Consider the following 19344-nt stretch of genomic DNA (forward strand, 5'->3'; position numbering starts at 1 on the left):
AGAATATATTCTTCAGTATTAAATAATCCTATAATAATCTTTGTTAACTATAACTGTCACATGACAGTATTTCCAAAATAGTTGCATAGTTTAACTTCACAAAAATGTATTGTAGTTCATGTTGACAGAATATTGTTTAACTTATATGTACTTATTTCCCCTTACAGGTTAAAAATCAATTTAATATTTCATCCTTACTATCATTCCTTGCTTGCTTCAGAATAAATGTTTAAATTAGTGATATGTAAGCTTACATTTTACCAAAGGTGGATAAATGATTAACTCTATGTCAATAGCTTATGTTTTTCTGCTTTTTTTTGTTTTGTTTTGTTTTGTTTTGTTTTGAGTAAGGGCTAGGTAAGGGTGACATCTATCTTCATTGTTTTGTAGTATTAACAAATAAAATAATATGTTGAAAATAGTCTCTTGGTTGCTTTCAGAGAACATATATAAACTAGTAAACATTAAGGACTTATCCTGACAACACTCACATTTAGTAAAAGTGTTTTTCTGGTTATTCTAATATAAATATTCATTAATGTTATGTACTTCTCTTATTTTCAAAGATGCATTTCATAACATTTATTTATGTGTATGATCAATTGTGTATGTTTGTGTGTGTGTCTGTGTGTGTACATGAATGTAGATTGAGATGCTAAAAAGTTAGATCACAGTTGTTGGAGCTATGAACTACTCAATATATAGGCCTCTTCCTGCCTATCTATCTCTGAATCATTGCTCTTACTTTTTCGAATGTGACATTTTTGCTTGTTCCTCTTTCACTAAAATACAATGAACTATTGATTCTGAATTGTGAATACAACACCATCACATTTCTCAAGGCCACTGCAAAAACAAGCAAGCAAACAAACAAACAGCTGATATTGAGATGAGAGTGTATACTTTAGGTATGAAAAGTAGCAAATGTCAATGTCTTATACTTATTTTTCTCTATATAGTATCCCCCAGATGATTGGACATGAAATCCATTTCATTCATTTGTATTTCCATATGTAAACTAGAGTTTTTCTAAGCCAGTATTTAAAAACACAATGTACTTATGAGAAACAACTTTATTCCAATGAGCATTAATATCAGTCAAATATGCCAGCTCTATTGTCTTTTTTCCTCACCATCTTTGTAGTTTCAATTTTGTGCAGCTTGAACATGATTTCTCTTCTTCTTCATGGTAAACTCCCACTTATTATTTATCTCAGACTAATACCATTCAATGATACAGGTTATGATATAACTCCATGACTAAAAAATCAATAAATGAGGGTGTTTATCAAATTAAACTCTGTTCCTGTTTTCATATTACACTGAGAAATTTCTTGATATTGATGTCTTTGCAGCCCCTGTCCAGTCATTCTTTAAAAGTGGAACAATTGGCTTCCATGTTTTATATCCTTATCATATTAATATTGGTACTTTTTAATATATATATATATATAATATATATATATATATATATGCACTTAGTCTTATACATGCCCATTTTCTACTGGAATAAAACACCTCTGTGAACAAATGAATAAGGCATCTGCCTTTATTCAGAGAAATCAATGTTTTACTAGCAAAACTGACATGATTCCAGTTGGGCAGAAGTATTTTATTTTTGTTGTTGAAAAAAGATGAGTATTGAAAATGAATATTCCAAGTGAGAGTATGTGATACTACAAGTTATGAAGGAGTCAGTTAAGGGATTTCCTGTAGGGATCAAAAAGTGGATTACATTTGCAGCAACAGTTCCTGTCTTGCATCTAAGTACATATGTGCCAATGTCAGTTTTTACACATTAGGCTATCATATTTCAGAGTCAGACTTTGTACTTCCTGGTTCTGAAGTACTTGGTGACATCAGGTAATAAGTTATGAATATGCTCATGTAAATCTATCCCCAACCTAGCAAGAAACTCTTCTTGAATTATTGTATGTTTCAGTGTGTTGGTTACTCCACCTACACACAACAGAATGATCAGCACTATATATTTTCTCATGATCACATTATAAAATTAAGAGTTACCAGTGAGCAATATAGACTGCCAGGAGCCATGTGACTTCTTCAGGAGACAAGGTCTAAGAATAGTATGAATAAGCTCTGCCTGGGGCAAGGACATGGAGAATTGGATCAGTTTCTAGCAAGGCTGGCAGATAGTTCCCTGTATAATTCTGGGCATGTCCCCAGGAGCCTATGTGCTATCTGTTTTTCTTTTTTCACATGTACAAATTATTGCTGGCTCTCCATAGCTTCACTTTCTTAGAGATATGGATGAAATGGCTTTTACATATGGAAAACTTCCTTCTGATGATTCTTCTCTGGGTGAGCCAGAGGAGATGTTGTTAAAAAGTATACAATGAAACTGATTGAGCTCATAAAGCCTTTGATGATTCAAGTATGATTATGAATACAGGATTCTCAAGAACAGGGTTAGGCCTTTCCATCACACTTTGTGACTAGGCTGAAAAGGGTTAAAATAGTTCATGATGTTACAAATCTGTGTAACTGCTTTGGAGAAAATTATTTTAACTACAAGAATCTAGGAGAAATGTTAATATCAAGAGTTCATACGACCAGTCTAAGAAGAAGGAATGAAGCAGAATCGTAAAAGTCCACAATGCCTTCAGCCTTCATCTCTACAGCTGTGCCAATACTGCATGAGCCCATAATATAGGAACCTGACAGGAAGGGGGACATGGAACAAGAGATAAGCAGTTCCAATATCTACGAGTAAGCTTTTAAGTTATGATAGGAAAAAATATGGTATATCTTCCATAGGATATGGAAGTACAGAATAAAGTAGTACAGAATAAAGAATGGACTGATTCAGTCTTGACTTGTGGGTTAATGGTGAGAATTTAGATTTGACCAGAGGAAAAGCATTAATTACTAGAGACAAAATTCTCTTCACATTGCAAAGCACTGTAACTTCAAGTGCTGCCAACTGGAGATACTCTAGTGCCTAGTTAGAAAACTTCCTTTGATGTTTGCCATACTGCTGATGCTCTTAATATTAAAACTAGGAATCATGTAGCTAACAGTTACTGGTGGGAAAGTTGGGGGACTAGAGGAGTAGGAAATAAGGGAACAAACTAGCAATTATTGTAACCATTATCAGTAACTTAAGGAAACAAATTTGATTGTAAACTGTTTATGTAAAGTATTGAAACTATAAATAAAAACAGATCAGGGTATCCCGAACCACCGTTTGTAACATAAAGTCAGAGTTTTGTCACTGAGCCACCGACTTCACACATCCATTGGGAATTAGTAGTCTCCCACCTATAGGCCAACATTGCCAGCAAAAACCCTGAGTTGGTGAGCACCTGGAAACACAAAGCAATGTGGTGCAGACAGAGAAAAGTTGATTTACCTTTAAATAACAGTTTTGGGTCAGTTATTCATGAGAAGAAAATGTCTGTAAGTAAAATGAAGCAGAGGATAAAGCATATGTGTATAATGTGTTTCAACCCAGCTATGATAGCATCCTCTTCTCTTGCCCCCTTCCAAAAAACAAACATCTTTCTACATATTTTATTTAAAAAACACATTCAAAATCTTCTGTATAATAACAACCCCACTTAAAAAGCCATGACCAATATGACATTTCTCCATTTTATGCAGATAACCTACTACTTCAGTGTTTTCCATTAATGCCTCAGTACTAGACTCTATAACCTATTCAGTCAAGGCCCATAACCCCTTTGGGTCTCTGTGGAACTCCTAAGATCAATTTGTTGCTTTGATTCTTTTCAAGTGTTACTTTATGTTTTCTCACTAGGGAAAAGGTTGGATGATATCAATGCAATTTTGTTTTTAAAAATCTCTCAGATAATTTAGGCACAATAAACTAAACAAATTATGTGCTATCACCTCTGGGAACATCACGAATAATGAGGAAAACCATAAATATCCTTGCTCTAGAAAAAAAGGAAAAATAATTTCAGGGAAGGAAATCAGAATCTTTGTTAGTGGTGAGTAGGAATGGTCACAGAACTTATGGTAACCTGACTCTCTTAGTCTTCATTGATCCTATTTACTTTTTCACTGTCTGAAAGATTATATATTACAGAATGTAAATATCTGCTTGAGTAATTGTTATCACCTACATGAGTATTTATGTGAGGGAGAAACAAAATGAAAGTCTATGAAGTGAACAGCTGCTGCACACTCTGAGAGGTGAATATGATATTTTGACATTGCAAGTGGAAAAATTTTTAACCAACTAAAAAATATCATTTATATCACCATATTATTAGAATCAAATTTCCTGGTAAAAAATATAATCCCAGTTTCATTTGATTTTCCAGTAAATGAAAAAGTAGTATAACTGATATGTTTTGTGCAATTTTTATAAATAACTTTAATTTCAGTGTGAATATATGAACTACCACTTTAAAGTAGAGGATTTTAAGTTTTATATTGCTATCTCAAAAAGTAAAAAAGTAAAATTCATTTTATTTTTGGATGTCACCTGAACATTTATGGGCTTTCTTTGTTTTAATGTTTCACAAAACTGCTCAACATCTGATTTTTTTTCTAATACCAGACATTGAGCAAATGAAAAAAAAAATAGTAATTTTAAAGAGTTATGAAGCTTTTGAGAAAACTATTATCACCAAATAATTCCTAATTGTTATCACATGAACATGATTGAAGTCTCACTGCCCCCTGTTTTCACATTTGAGTTTGTGAGCCCTAAGGTGAGGCTATTTCGCTTGTGTAATTTAAGATACTCAAAAGAAGCCAAAGATTGTCATCATCAAGAAAGAAAAATAGAACAGTAATGAAACTTAGCCATCTTTAGAAGGATATGGTAACTGCCACTAAAAATAGAAACAGACTTAAGGAATGACTTAAAGGAATATTTGGGACAAGTTAAACACATCAAAATAAAACAAAATTGCTGTTCCAATTCTGAATTGTTTCACTCAGTCTAACACATCTCCTACTATAATAACATAGCAGGCTCTGTGTCCTTGATATATTAGACGTAGGGTTCTGTTGTTATTTATAAATGAAGAAATTTCTTTAAATAACAGTAGGACTCAATGATGAAGCTGCAGGCAAGTTCAACTAGGAAGAGGGCCTAGCAATATCTAGTCAACCTCTTCCCCAGGCCTCATCATTATCAGAAAGGAAAACCCAACACTCATGAAGTTGATACCTATGATTGCCACTAACCACCACAGTTTTTACAATGTACTGTAACTGTTCAAAATTGTAATTTGAGGTCTTAAGATGGACTTCCTAATGTTTCTACCTGATGCCTAGGCGATATATTTATACCATTCAATTATGTATTTTATATGAGAATTTCAATGCCCTGTTTCTTCTTTCATTAAAAATCACCTGTTGCCTGTCTCCATATCTCATTGTGGCAATTCTGAGTGTAAAAGAAGGTATTTTAAAAATATTAGTTTTCTTGTCACTAATTAGAAATGATGTTTTCACTGATTTCCATGTAAATAATACTTATTACTGAAATATTAGAAACAATACAATCAAAATTCTCCAGTGTAAAATTCTATAAATAAATAGTTATCATTATGGGGCTTTATAAATCCTACAAAAATGTTAATCACAATATCTGTCTTAATAGTGATAAATACTAATAAAATATATACAATTAAATATTAATGATCCATGTGTAACAACATAAGCCATGCATACCAGGAATAAAATGTTCACCTTTGTGCATCTTGAAACCTCTACTATTACAGTTTTAAATTAGCATTTTTGTCCTATTTTCATTACTTTGTTTCTTTTCCTTGTTTTTTATTTATCTTTTACTGTTGTTTTTGAGAAAATAAAGAATACAAACTTTTGCTGATTATGAAAGAGGAAAAAATCAGGGACGAGTTAGTCATGAGGAAAGAATGTAATAAAAATATATTACATGAGATGGGCAGTGGTGGCACATGCCTTTAATCCCAGCCCAACACTTAGGAGGCAGAGGCAGGCATATCTTCGTGAGTTCCAGACCAGCCTTGTCTACAAGACCTAGTTTTGGGACAGCCTCCAAAACAATACAGAGAAATCCTGTCTTGAAAAATAAAACATATATAGATAGATAGATAGATAGATAGATAGATAGATAGATAGATACAGACAGACAGACAGACAGACAGAAGAACTAAAGGTGAATATTTATTCATGACTGCTCCAAATAACACACTACATTGTACTAATTTTATTAATGAAATTTCAGTTTCATGTTCACTTGCTGAAAAATAAGTATTTAACATCAATTATCCATTGGAATATGACTTTGTTTTGTGATATTTCCTTTAATTTTTATACATATAAATATTTAGTAATCCTCAGATAAACACAGAGGACAGAATTCAGAATAGTAAGAGAAAGTGAGATTAATTGACTCTCACATATTAGACTATAATATAATTACATTTATTCCTTTCCTTACTTCCATCCAAATCCTCAAATATATCCCTCCCCTGTCTCCTTAAATTCATGGCCTTGTTTTCAGTAATTGTTATTGCATGCCTATATGCATATGCATATATATTTATGGTGGATATATATACATGCACTAACTATATAACAATAAAATATATGTTTCTCTCTTCTTAAAAATACCCTGTTTATTTCATATAATGCTTCTTCTATGTAGGTTTTCAGGAATGGTAGTTTGGTAGTAGAAAATCATATAGTTTGCTTTCTAAGATTGACATAGTTGTACCTCATTTTTAGTCTTATATATTTTATTAATTTTTATTTTACATATCTATTATAGTTCCCTCTCCCTCCTTCCCTCCCTTTTTCCTTCTCTAACAATCTCTCATGCCCCGACCATCCTCCCTTCCTTCCCCTCTACTCCACTTATAGGGTGATGCCCTCCAGAATGTGTCATCTAAATCTGTCAAGACATTGGGAGTAGGGACTAGGACTTCTCTCCTGTTTCTGGGTTAAGGTAGTATCCCTCCATGGGGAATGTGCCCACAAAATCTTTTGTGCACCAGGAATACATCCTGGTTCCACTGTCTGAGGTTCCTTAGACTGCTCAGTCCTTCTAGCTGAGACCCAAGTTCAGGGGGTCTGAGTAAGTCTCATGCTGGATTCCCAGCTATCAGTCTGGGGGCCATTAGCTCCTCCAATGTTCAGATCAGCTAACCCTATATGTTTCTTCAGCCTGGTCTTGTCCTCCCTCTCTGCATCTGGATTCCAATCTAATTCAGTGTTTAGTTGTGGGTATTTGCTTCTGTTTCCATCAGCTACTAGATGAGGACTCCAAGATGGTGGATAAGTTATTTGTCGATCTCATTATCAGGGATGGGCATTTATGGTAGCCTTTCCACTGTTGCTCAAATTGTTAGTTGGGGTGAGTCTTGTAGTTCTCTGGAAATTTCTCTAGGTTTAGTTTTCTCTTCAAACATATAATAGCACCCTCTTTAGGTTCTCTCTCTCTCTCTCTCTCTCTCTCTCTCTCTCTCTCTCCTGTCTTCTATTCTTCCCATGACTCAGTCTTCCTAGTCCCAAATCTCCTCCCCTTGTCTTTCTCCTAGTTCCCTCTCCAGTCACGGATTCCCCACTCCCCATATGCTCTCAGGAGATCTTGTCCCTTTCCCCTAATGTGAGGGACCATATATGAATCTCTTAGAAACCTCCTTGTATCCTAGATTTTCTGGTGCTGGTGGTCCTTTGCACCATGTCTAAATCCATATATGAGCGAGTACATGCCATGTTCCTCTTTTTGTGACTGGGATACCTCATTCAGGATGGTTTATTCAAGTTCCATCCACTTGACTGCGAATTTCAAGATTGCATTGATTTTTTTTCCACAGAGTACTATTGCATTGTGTAAATGAGCCACATCTTTTTTATACTTTCTTCAGCTGAGGGGCACCTAGGTTGTTTCCAAGTTCTTGCTATTACAAATAATGCTGCTATGAACATACTTGAGAGCATGTCTTAGATGCATGGATGTGGGTCATTTGGGTATATGCCTAAGAGGGGTATAGCAAGGTCCTGTGGTAAACTAATTCCCATTATCCTGAGGAACCACCATACAGATCTTCAAAATGGTTGTACAAGTTTGCATTACTAACAGGTGGAGTGTTCCCCTTTCTTCTCATCTTCTCCAGCATGAGTTGTCATTGGTGTTTCTAATTTTAGCCATTCTGGCAGGAGTAAGGTGGTATCTCAAAGTTGTTTTGATTTGCATTTCCCTGATAGCTAAGGATGTTGAGCACCTTTTAAGTGTCTTTCAGCCTTTTTAATTTCCTCTGTTGAGTTCTCTATTCTGTTCTGTACTCCATTTTTTTAATAGCATAATTTGGTGTTTGTTGACTAGTTTCTTGAGTTGTTTGTATATTTTGGAGAGCAGCCGTCTGTCAGATGTAAGATTAGTGAATATCTGTTCCCAATCTGTGGGCTGCCATTTGGTTTTGTCAACTGTGTCCTTTGCCTTAAAGAAGCTTCTAAGTTTGAGGAGGTCCCATTAGTTAATTGTCTATCTCAGTGTCTGTGCTACTGGAGTTATGTTCAGGAAGCAGTCTCCTTTACCAATTTGTTCTAGGGTACCTCCCACTTTCACTTCTAAGATGTTTAGTGTAGCTAGATTTTTGTTTAGGTCTTTGATCCATTTGGACTTGAGTTTTTTGCATGGCGATAGACAAGGGTCAATCTGCAGTCTTCTACCCATCATCATCCAGTTGTGCCAGTACCATTTGTTGAAGAGGCTTTCCTCCCCCAAATTGCATACTTTTAGCTGTTTTGTCAAAAATCAGGTGTTCATAGGTGTGTGGGTTTATGTCAGGATTTTTGATTCAATTCCATTGGTCTACTTGTCTATTTTTGTGCCAATACCAGGCTGTTTTCAGGACTATAGCTCTGTAATAGAGCTTAAACTCAGGGACAGTTATGCCTCCTGAAGTTTCTTTATTATACCTGGTTGTTTGGCTTTCATGGGTCTTTTGTTTTTCCATATAATGTTGATTATTATCCTTTCAAGGTCAGTGAAGAATTGTGCTGGAATTTAATGGGGATTGCATTGAATCTATAGATTGCTTTTGGCAAGATTGCCAATTTTACTGTTTATCCTATCTATACAAGTACATGGGAGATCTTTCCATTTTCTGGTATCTTCTTTAATTTCTTTCTATAAAGCCACAAAGTTCTTATTATGTAGTTTTATCCCTTGATTGGTAAGTGTTTCCCCAAGATACTATATGTTGTTTTTGGCTATTGTAAAGGATAATGTTTCTCTGATTTCTTTCCCAGCCCCTTTGTTGTCTGAATAAAGTAAGGCTACAGATATTTTTTTTTAGTTTATCTTGTATCCTGCTAGTTTGCTGAAGGTATTTATCAGCTGTAACAGTTCCCTGGTAGAGTTTTTAGGGTCAATAATGTAATCATATCATCTGCAAATAGAGAAATTTGACTTCTTCCTCTCCATTTTGTATCCCCTTTATCTCCATTTGTTGTCTGATTGCTTTAGCTAGAACTTCAAGTACAATACTGAATGGAAATGGAGAGAGAGGTCAGCCTTGTTTTGGTCCTGATTTTAGGAGAATCACCCTAAGCTTCTCTCCATTCAGTTTGATGTTGGATGTTGGTTTACTATATATTGCTTTTATTATGTTTAAATATATTCCTGTTATCCCTGATCTCTCCAAGACCTTTATTATGAAAGGGTGTTGAATGTTGTTGAAGGCTTTTTCAGCATCTGGAGAGATGATCATGTGGTTTTTCTTTTTCAGTTTTTTTTATATGGTGGATCACATTCATAGATTTTTTTTTTTGTATGTTAAACAATCCCTGCAACCCAGGAATGAAACCTACTTGGTCATGGAGAATGATTTCTCTGATGTAGTCATGCATTCAGTTTGCCAGTATTTTATTGAGTATTTTTGCATAAATGTTCATCATGGATATTGGTCTGCAGTTTTCTTTTGCAGTTGTGTCCGTGTGTGGCTTGATTACCAAGGTGAATGTGGCCTTTTCATGGTGTTCCACATTTCCTGGATGTTTTGTGTTAAGGATTTGTTGGATTTATGATTTTCTTTGGTCGATGAATCTATTTCCTCTAATTTATCTTCAGCACCTTAAATTCTCTCTTCCATCTCTTGTATTTTGTTGGTTATGCTTATGTCTGTAGTTCTCCTTCATTTGCCCAGTTTTTTCTATTTCCAGCATTCTTGTGTTTTCTTTATTGTTTCTATTTCAATTTTCAACTCTTGAACAGTTTCCTTCACCTGTTTAATTGTTTTTTTTTTTCTTGGCTTTCTGTACTTTCTTTAAGTGATTTGTTCATTTCTTTCATTGTTTTGTTTTTTGGTTTGTTTGTTTTGTTGGTTTCTTTCTTCCATTTCTTTAAGGAATTTCTCACATCCTCTTTGATGGCCTCTGTCAATTTTATGAAGATATTTTTTAAGTAGTTCTCTTCTGTTTCATCTGCTTTGGGTTGTTCAGCTCTAAATGGTGTAGAGTTCCTAGAATCTGGTTGTGTCATGCTTGTCTTTCTATTGTTAGGTGTTTTTCTTGCAGTGCCATCTTCCCATCATTTCTCCAGTAGGTGCAGGTTGGGTCTCTTCTCTCCCTTTATCTATGCTACTCCCCTGATAGGCTTTGGTGGGTCAGAAGTTTGATGCCTGTAGCTCTGGGAGGTCTCTCCTCAGGCAGGGGCCAGGTGATTGGGGTCAAAGATCAGGCACCAGCAGAGGTCTGGTGTAGTGGTTCAAAGATTCAGCAGGCAGGGATTCAGGGTGGTCCCTAGGACATACGTGAATCTCTGGCCTGAGGCCGGAGCTCCAGCAAAGGACTTGTGGTGGGGGTCAGAGATCAGGCAGGTCTAGTGTGCTGAGAGCATCTCCAGGAAGTTCCCCAAAGGAGGGGAGAATGTTGGATCCATCCTCTTCTCCAGTGTTCAACCAGAGCGGTGGGTCATGAGTAGGGTATGGCACAGGGAGCGGGGAGGGCAGGCTCTTTGTGGGGGAGAGTGGGTGTGTATCAGAGAACCAGGAGAGCTCTAGCCCTAGTAGAGGTCCAGGGATGGGAGTCAAAGATCTGAGAAGCAGGGACTCAGGATGGTCCTACAGGGATCCATGACTGGGGCCCAAAACTCTCCAGCTGAGGCCTCTAGCAGAGGCCAGTCTATAGGGTTCAAAGATCCAGCAGGCAGGGACTCAAGATTGTCTTGAGGGGAAAGGAGGGGATAGGCGGTCTCTGGGAGGGTCTTGAAACTCTAACAGAGGACCAGCTGTACCTTATTTTTAAACCAATCATTACAAGCCCAACAAGGGAACTTAAAAGTACAAACACAAAACTATTAGGAAATGTCATTGTTTTCATGTTGTGTCATTCTTAGTATTTAATCTTAACTAAATTACATGAGAATTATGATACATAAAAGAAAATTTATCAAGAAAAATTATGGTCTTCTAGTAGAAATAAAATATATCCAATATTTCCATACAAGAATTTATTGATTGCATTGCCAGGAGCTGTGCAAATAATAAAGTCATTTTTCTCTTAGCCATTAGAATGCAAATTTTGTCTTGTCTTTGACTAATTTGGTAAGAATTTAAAGGATATCTTTGAGTGAATTCCACATTCATTTTTTAGAAGGTATAGCTTCCCATCTTTTTTTTGTTTGTTTGTTTGCTTGCTTGCTTGCTTTTTTTTTGGGGGGGGGAGGGTTTATTTTAATTACACTTCCAATTGAATATCATCATTGAAGGAAGCCAGGATAGGAATTCAAACAGGGCAATAACCTCTCCAGGAGCTGATGCAGAGGCCATGGAGAGGTGCTGCTTACTGGCTTGATCCTTATGACTTGCTCAGACTGCTTTATTATAAAACTCACAATCATCAACTCAGGGATGTTACCACTAGCAATGGGCTGGGCCCTCCCTCATCAATCACTAATTAAGAAAATGCCCTGCAGCTGGAACTCACATAAAACAGTTTATGAACTTTAAAAGTCCACAGTCTTTACAATTTAAAATTCAGTCTCTTCAAACCTAAAATCCCATTAGAATTCCAGTCTTTCAACTGTGGTCTCTTGTAAAATCAAAAATAAGTTAATATTTCCTTACTTCAAGAGGGAAGAACTCTGCCACAGTCACAATCAGATCAAAGAAAAGCCAAACTCCAACAGGGTAAATAACTCAATGTCTAATATCTGGGATTCACTCACAATCTCATGGGCTCCTCCAAAAGGGCTTGAATAATTTCTCCAGATCTGCCCTCTGCAGTATATACAGATTGTTTTTTCAAGCTTGAGCTAGCTCTACTCCACTGCTGTTATCCTACCTTACTGGCATTTCCAAATTGCTGGGGTCTTCTGAAGAGCTTCCCATCCTTATTTAACATTTATAATTAGAAATTAAAATCATTTTTTCTATGAGTCTTTAAATGCAACTTTTAAAAATTACATTATTTTAAATTAAACAATATTATTTTAAACGCCAATCCCAGTTTCATCTCCCTCCTGTCCTCCCACTCCTCCCACTATCTCCCCATCTGCCCATCCACTCCTCACAGAGGGTAAGGTCTCCTGGGGAATCATCAAAATCTGTCACATCATTTGGGGGAAGACTGAGGCCCTACCTCCTGTGTCTAGGCTAACAGAGTATCTCCCTATATTTTATCTTGTCTTTGAACTTGCTTGAAAGTTTGTGGCTCTTGTCTCTTGTTTCAGAAAGTTGAAATGAGCCTGGGGAACTCAACAGTACCAGCTGAATTCATTCTGACAAGAATCACACACAGAGAGGAGCTGCAGCTTCCTCTTTTGGGGGTCTTCCTAGTCACCTACGGAGTCTCCATGATAGGCAACCTGAGCATGATCATTTTGACCAAGTTGGATCCTCGCCTTCATACACCTATGTATTATTTTATCAGACACCTGGCTTTCATTGATCTTGGCAATTGTACTGTCATTTACCCAAAGATGATGGTAAATTTTGTGGTCGATCAAAATGTCATTTCTTACTATGCTTGTGCTATACAGATGGCATTCTACATCACATTCATTATCAGTGAGCTTTTTATTTTGTCTTCAATGGCCTATGATCGCTATGTGGCCATCTGTAACCCTTTGCGCTACAGTGTGATCATGACTCAGAGACACTGTCATATGCTTGTTGGCGTTCCATATATCTACAGTATTTTCCAGGCTGTGATGATAACTAGTAAGATTTTTACATTATCTTTCTGTGGCTCTAATGTCATTAGCCATTTCTACTGTGACAATGTCCCCATGTTACTTTTACTGTGTTCAAATGCACAGGATATAGAATTACTGATCATATTATTTTCCGCACTTAATTTGATCTCCTCTCTCTTTGTAGTCTTAGTATCTTACATTCTCATTCTGCTAGCCATATATGGAATGCATTCTGCAGAAGGTAGGAAAAAAGCATTTTCGACTTGTGGCTCTCATCTGACAGTGGTAATAGTATTTTATGGGACTCTACTTTTCATGTACTTACAGCCAAAATCTACTCACTCATTTGAAACTGATAAAATAGCCTCCGTGTTTTATACTTTAGTGATTCCCATGCTTAATCCCTTGATCTACAGCTTCAGAAACAAAGAAGTTAAAAGTGCCTTTCTAAAGGTCTTTAAGAGTAGATGTAAACTTTGTACTTAATATTTAATATGTAATACTTTAGTAAAATGTGATAAAGGAAATGTAAGCCAACACTAGACCTATATTAGTATATATCTTTTGATTCATAAGGAAGAAAAATGCATGATAATATGTAGAATATTATAATATAAGGCTTGTAGTTACATAAAATAGTTCTTAAATAATTAGAGAACTTCACTAAATACCACTTTCCCCCAACACTCCTAGCTTTTGATTCAATAAGTCTTTCGTATTTCCACTGAACAAATATTTTAGGAATGGGAGCACTCCTTTAGCTGTATTTCTGTAGTATGTGTCTGGGTGTTTGGTTTACAGAGATTTTTGTTCTGTTCTTTTGTTTTATGTATTTGGATATTTGTCTGCCTAATCTTTCTTTCATTTTATGTTTTAAACCTAAAATTACTACGTACAACATCAATGCCACATAAAGATAATGTCTCTGAACACTGTATAACTTTAATTTTTCTCATTTTCTATATTACAGAACTTTCATATTTTATTAGATTATTAACTTTTAAAGTAATTGTAGATGATAGTTGACATTTACTATACATTGTTTTTTATTTTCTGAATGCCATGCATTTTCAGTAATTACTTGTCCTATTTTTGTCTTTAAAAGATCTCAAAAGTCTGTTGTTACATTGTAAATTTTGTTTGTTCATACAGAATATTCATAAGATCTTCAGGAAATTCAGCAAATGATTATAACTTTAAACATTCACAGAAAAATTATACATGCATATGCATGCACACTTGCACACAAACACACACACACACCCTGTTTAATTCAGTATTATTTCTATTGCTATTTCTGTTTGCTTAGTAAATTTGGTGACACAAAGTCTACATTTGGTCTAGTTTGTGGTCAATGGGAATATTTAAGCATTGGTTTGGATATAAACTACTTACTGATCAAAACATTTTCTAAGTTTCTCCAATCATGAATTAAATATCCTGTCCTTTCTGGTTGTAGATCACACAATCAACAATACTGAGGTCTGACTTGTCCCTCAAATTCATGTGTTTCCAAGAAAAAAAAACTCTAGTGGTTTTAATTTCAGTGGTTCTCATAGGCTAATGTATTTGAATGTTTGGTACCAGTTGGTAAAACTTTTATTTTATTTTTTTATTTTACATATGGATCCCAATTCCCTCTTCCTACCTCCCTCCCTTCCTCCCTCCCTCCCTCCATCCCTTCCTCTTTCCATCTCTCCCACTCTCCCATGCCCCCTGCACCATCCTCTCCTCCCACCCCACATTACTTCACATGTACGGTGATGCCTTCCAGGTGGGGTTATCTAAATCTGTCAAGTAATTTGGAGTAGGGACTTGGTAGAACTTTTTGAGAAGAGATTGCATGACTACGGGTCAGATTTTAGGTTGCAAAAATCTCATTTGATTCCCAGTTGGATTTCCTTGCCTATTATGGTTGAAAGTGTGAACTTTGTTCTGATTCTCTGGCACCAAGCCTGCCTTTATACTGTCATGGTCCTACCATCATGGTCATTGACTGTAAGTCCACAATAAACTTTTTTTGTATAAATAGTCTTGGTTGGTTGTGGTACTTTTTACAATATAAAAGTGACTAAGACAATGAACAGTCAAAGTATGGAGGTGGGCCCTTAATGATCCAGTGAAGTTGGATTTTCCAATAAGAAGAGCACTGATATGGTAGATGTAAAAGTTGGAAAATTAACACAGCACATGAGGGGACATTAGGCAATATGAAAATACCTAGCCACTTGTCATAAGCTCAAAAACTGCCAAATACAATGAACTTCATTCCTGCCCTTTATAAGTTGTCCCGTGACAGGTATTACTTAATGGGTGAGAAAAAATAGACACCTCTTAAGGGTTAACATTTCTGTTTAAGTTTTCAGTTTAATACCTGTGGGTATTACAGCTAGCCTCACTAAGACAATGGAGCCAACCCTCTAAACTCATGATCATCATGTGTCAGTTTTAAAATCGAACATCAATGCCACTAACATGGTGGTGGCAACCAACAGCTTTCAACAGGAGGTAAGTTATTCCTGGTACTGGAAACATAGCCAGCTTTTTGGGTCTAGTGAGGTCATGAACAACATCAGAAAAGAATCTTATATTACTACTTTGCTACACCAGTTAACCCCTCAGTGCATTCTAAATCTTTACGTGATACCTAGAGGTAATTGTAACTACCATCCTTCCTCAATATGAAAACTTCTTAAAGTTACTTTTGAACATAAGTTTCCTATTTAGTTCTTGACACAAGTTTTGGTCCTACAGAGAGTTTATTATTAAAACATTGTCATTGATACTTTCTTTTTATTTTGAGAATTTCAAATGAATACACTTCATTTGTATTATTTTCGCACCCCTCACTCTACTGAAAGCCTTGCCACCATTGTGACACACTCTCAAATCCATGTCCTCTTTAATTATTATTATTATATCCATAGGTGTGTATGTGTGTATACACAACCTAAATAACATTTGTGAAATGTTCTTTTTATTATTCTCAGTTAAAAAAACAACTTTAATTGAATTAGTCATTTCAGGCAAAGATAAGGACCATAAAAATTATTTCTTCAAACATGTAATAATTGACCTTCTATCTCAGCAGCTGCTAATTCACTAGTTTGTCACTGCTACTGCCTAATGTCAATCTTTAAGCCATTATATTTTGTCTTTGAATGTGACTAAGTTAACTAACACCAGTATGAATTTTATTATGCTTACCTGATTTGCCAGGTTGTTTAATAAACTGAACTGTGGCAATTTCATAAGTTTTATTAAAATAATTTTCTATTTGTTTCGGGGGAAGATGAATATATATATATATATATATATATATATATATATATATATATACACACACACACACACACACACACACACACACACACATATATATATATATATATATGTAATTACACACTAGTGCACACAAATTTCCCTTGATAATAGGAATCCTCTAGACATTTAGTTATACTCTGAAATGCTCTGGGATTATCCCAAACGTGGCTTGAAACTCTCCCAAGAGACTATTTCAAAAGGTGAGAAAAACATAAATTATGCTCATTTTATTCCACATAAAAAACACATGAGAGGTTACATAGAGACTTCATCACAGGTAAAAAAAAAAAAAAAAGAGTAATGAGTAATGTCAAGTGGTATTATGTATCATAGATATCAATAATGTTTTGGTGACATATGTATAGTTCCACTTAAAAAATGAAGACACAGAAAATTGTTACCATTTATTATTTGGGATTCAGTACAATTGTAACTGAGGTATTTTCCTTTAAACTCATAAGAACAGTTTTTATATTTTATATACTTTTATAAAATAAATTAAAATATATTCTTAAATATCATTCTGTTGCTTATGTATATATGTATTTACATGTTTATCTCAAACTGAAACAAACTGATGGTAAATAGATAACTATTATGTTTAAGTGGCATGATGAAGTTTTTGGTAGTGTTGATAATTCACATTGATTTCCCTATAAATTGTTACTTAATGTCTAGGCTAGGATGATACTAAAAATGTGAGATTTTTATTGGATAGCAAGAATTATTTGATTCTCAATTAATATTTAAATAGATAGTAGATATTTAAGAAGCTAGTCTCATGGCAAAATAGAATATATAAAAGTTCTTTTGATTCCCAATGAGATATGATGAACATAGATACACTTTCCTTACAGAATAGAGTGTTGGCATAGAACTAAAACATGACAGTGACACAACTGACACTTAAAGTTGACAGAACAGTCTGGATATTCCCATAGAGCTCCAAAGCTAGTAAAAGGAAGACCAATTCTGTTTTCACACTTAACAACAAAACAAATTCCCTTCTCTGCTCTCAGATCATTAGAAAGGAACAAGTTGGTAGACCAAAATGATATCTCCAGAACTGAACTTGGAGATGAAAGCATAAATAGAAAGGATGACAAATGAGAACAAAGAATAATTACTTATATGCAAGAGTATTCTATAATGAAACACATTCATTTATATGCTAGCTTAAAATATTACTAAAGATAAATGTGAAAATAATCAGGGATTTACCAAAGGTGATTTTTTTTATTTGCCACAAATGACTACATATTGATCTCACACTGCTCTCAGACGTATATGTCCAAAAATACAAGAGACACAGTAGGAAACTGTGAAGCAGTTTTATAAACTGAGAAGTAATTATTTTAAACAATTTAAGTACAAGTTACATTATTACTTTGTTATTTTTATGTTGTAGTTTTTGCTTATGTCTCATTTAGATGTGACTTTTACTATAATACATATCACCTTTATTTCTCCTTTAAAAGCATTGGACCTCATCTTTTTATCAATTTAATAATAGCACTCATTCATCAACATGAATTTTATTTCAAACCCTGTTCAATATTTTATCTTTATAGCATTCATCTAGGTTCTATTTGATTAACTTTAGGCTTTTGTATCTCATTTCCCACTACACCATGATACAGAGAAGTTCTTACTGCCTATAGTAACAAAAGGATGTCAATAACTCCCAGGAATTTTGGACACCTTTTTTATAAGTATATTTTATTTAGTCCATGTGGCATTTTTCCAAAATATTATTTGAATATATTATTACACTAGGTAAAGCTTAAGGTCAGGTTTTGACAACACATGTCTGTAAATTCAGTACTCAGGAGGGTGAGATAAGAGGCATGGTAAAAGTGTGAGTGCATCTGAGATACAGATTGAGATCCTGTGTCCTAAAAGATAGGAGGCAGAACAATACAGAGTACACCTCCATAAAAATATCCTCTGGAATTTTCTTCACTTCACATAAATGATTTACAGGGTGACATTGTTAATTGCTCTTATTTATACATGTACTCAACATCTATGTTGAAGTTTGACATGTACAATTAAAAGTGTAAAAAGTTTCAGATAATTATACTTAAATAGGTGGTTTTACAGATTTACTCAGCTATACATATTGGTATGACTGAATGATATTTTTAATGAATACAATATCTATTATTCAATGCAATCTCTATCCAAATTCGGTTGTCTATATGACTGCAATTGCACCTCAAACCTATATATTGAAAATGAACATTTTCTTTTGGTTCAATTCTGCTTTTTATAGATAAGATCACGATATGTGGCCCAAAATGATCTCAATTAAAAAAATCATTTTCAGTAAGGCATGTATGTTACCTCTACCTGAATGCTGAGTGTTAATATGAATTTTACAAATGTTTTCATTATACTTCCATAGCTGTCATATCTTCCAAACTTCTATCATAAATTATAAATCTATTTATTACCTATCTATATAAATCTCCTCTCAACTACCTAACTATAATCTAGCTCTCTATGTGTACAGAATTTATAATGTTTCATAAAATCAAAGAGATAATATTAAGGGCTATTATTGAGACAAGAATATTGGTAAGTGTAGTGAGTGGTACATATAGTGAGATGAAGTGAGGCCTGATTCTCCTCAACAAATAACAAATAAGAAGTGTATGTTTTGTTCATGAAATCAATCAGTATTAAAATACTCTATATACTCTATATACTCTATAGCACATATTATCATTTTTAAGAATAATGAGTTTATATTCCCATGTCAACAATTTTTAAATATTGAATATATGTTAATTTAATGTTACATACTAAATATCTTTCAGTTGATTGTATAGAATAGCTATTGTTAATATTGGTGTCTCAACTCTGCACAGATTTTCTGATAAGCCAAG

At 34.7% G+C, this 19344-nt stretch overlaps 1 protein-coding gene across 1 annotated transcript; it reads left to right on the forward strand.

Annotated features, from left to right (window-relative positions):
* Positions 1-12658: 12658 nt before the first annotated feature.
* LOC127222064 (olfactory receptor 8K5) lies at positions 12659-13615 on the forward strand. Its single transcript, XM_051183974.1, has one exon. The coding sequence runs from the start codon at positions 12674-12676 to the stop codon at positions 13613-13615; it is 942 nt and encodes a 313-aa protein (XP_051039931.1). The 5' UTR covers positions 12659-12673.
* Positions 13616-19344: the final 5729 nt, after the last annotated feature.

This window comes from Phodopus roborovskii, unplaced genomic scaffold (assembly GCF_943737965.1).
Source record: "Phodopus roborovskii unplaced genomic scaffold, PHOROB, whole genome shotgun sequence".
NCBI classification, from domain to species: domain Eukaryota; kingdom Metazoa; phylum Chordata; class Mammalia; order Rodentia; family Cricetidae; genus Phodopus; species Phodopus roborovskii.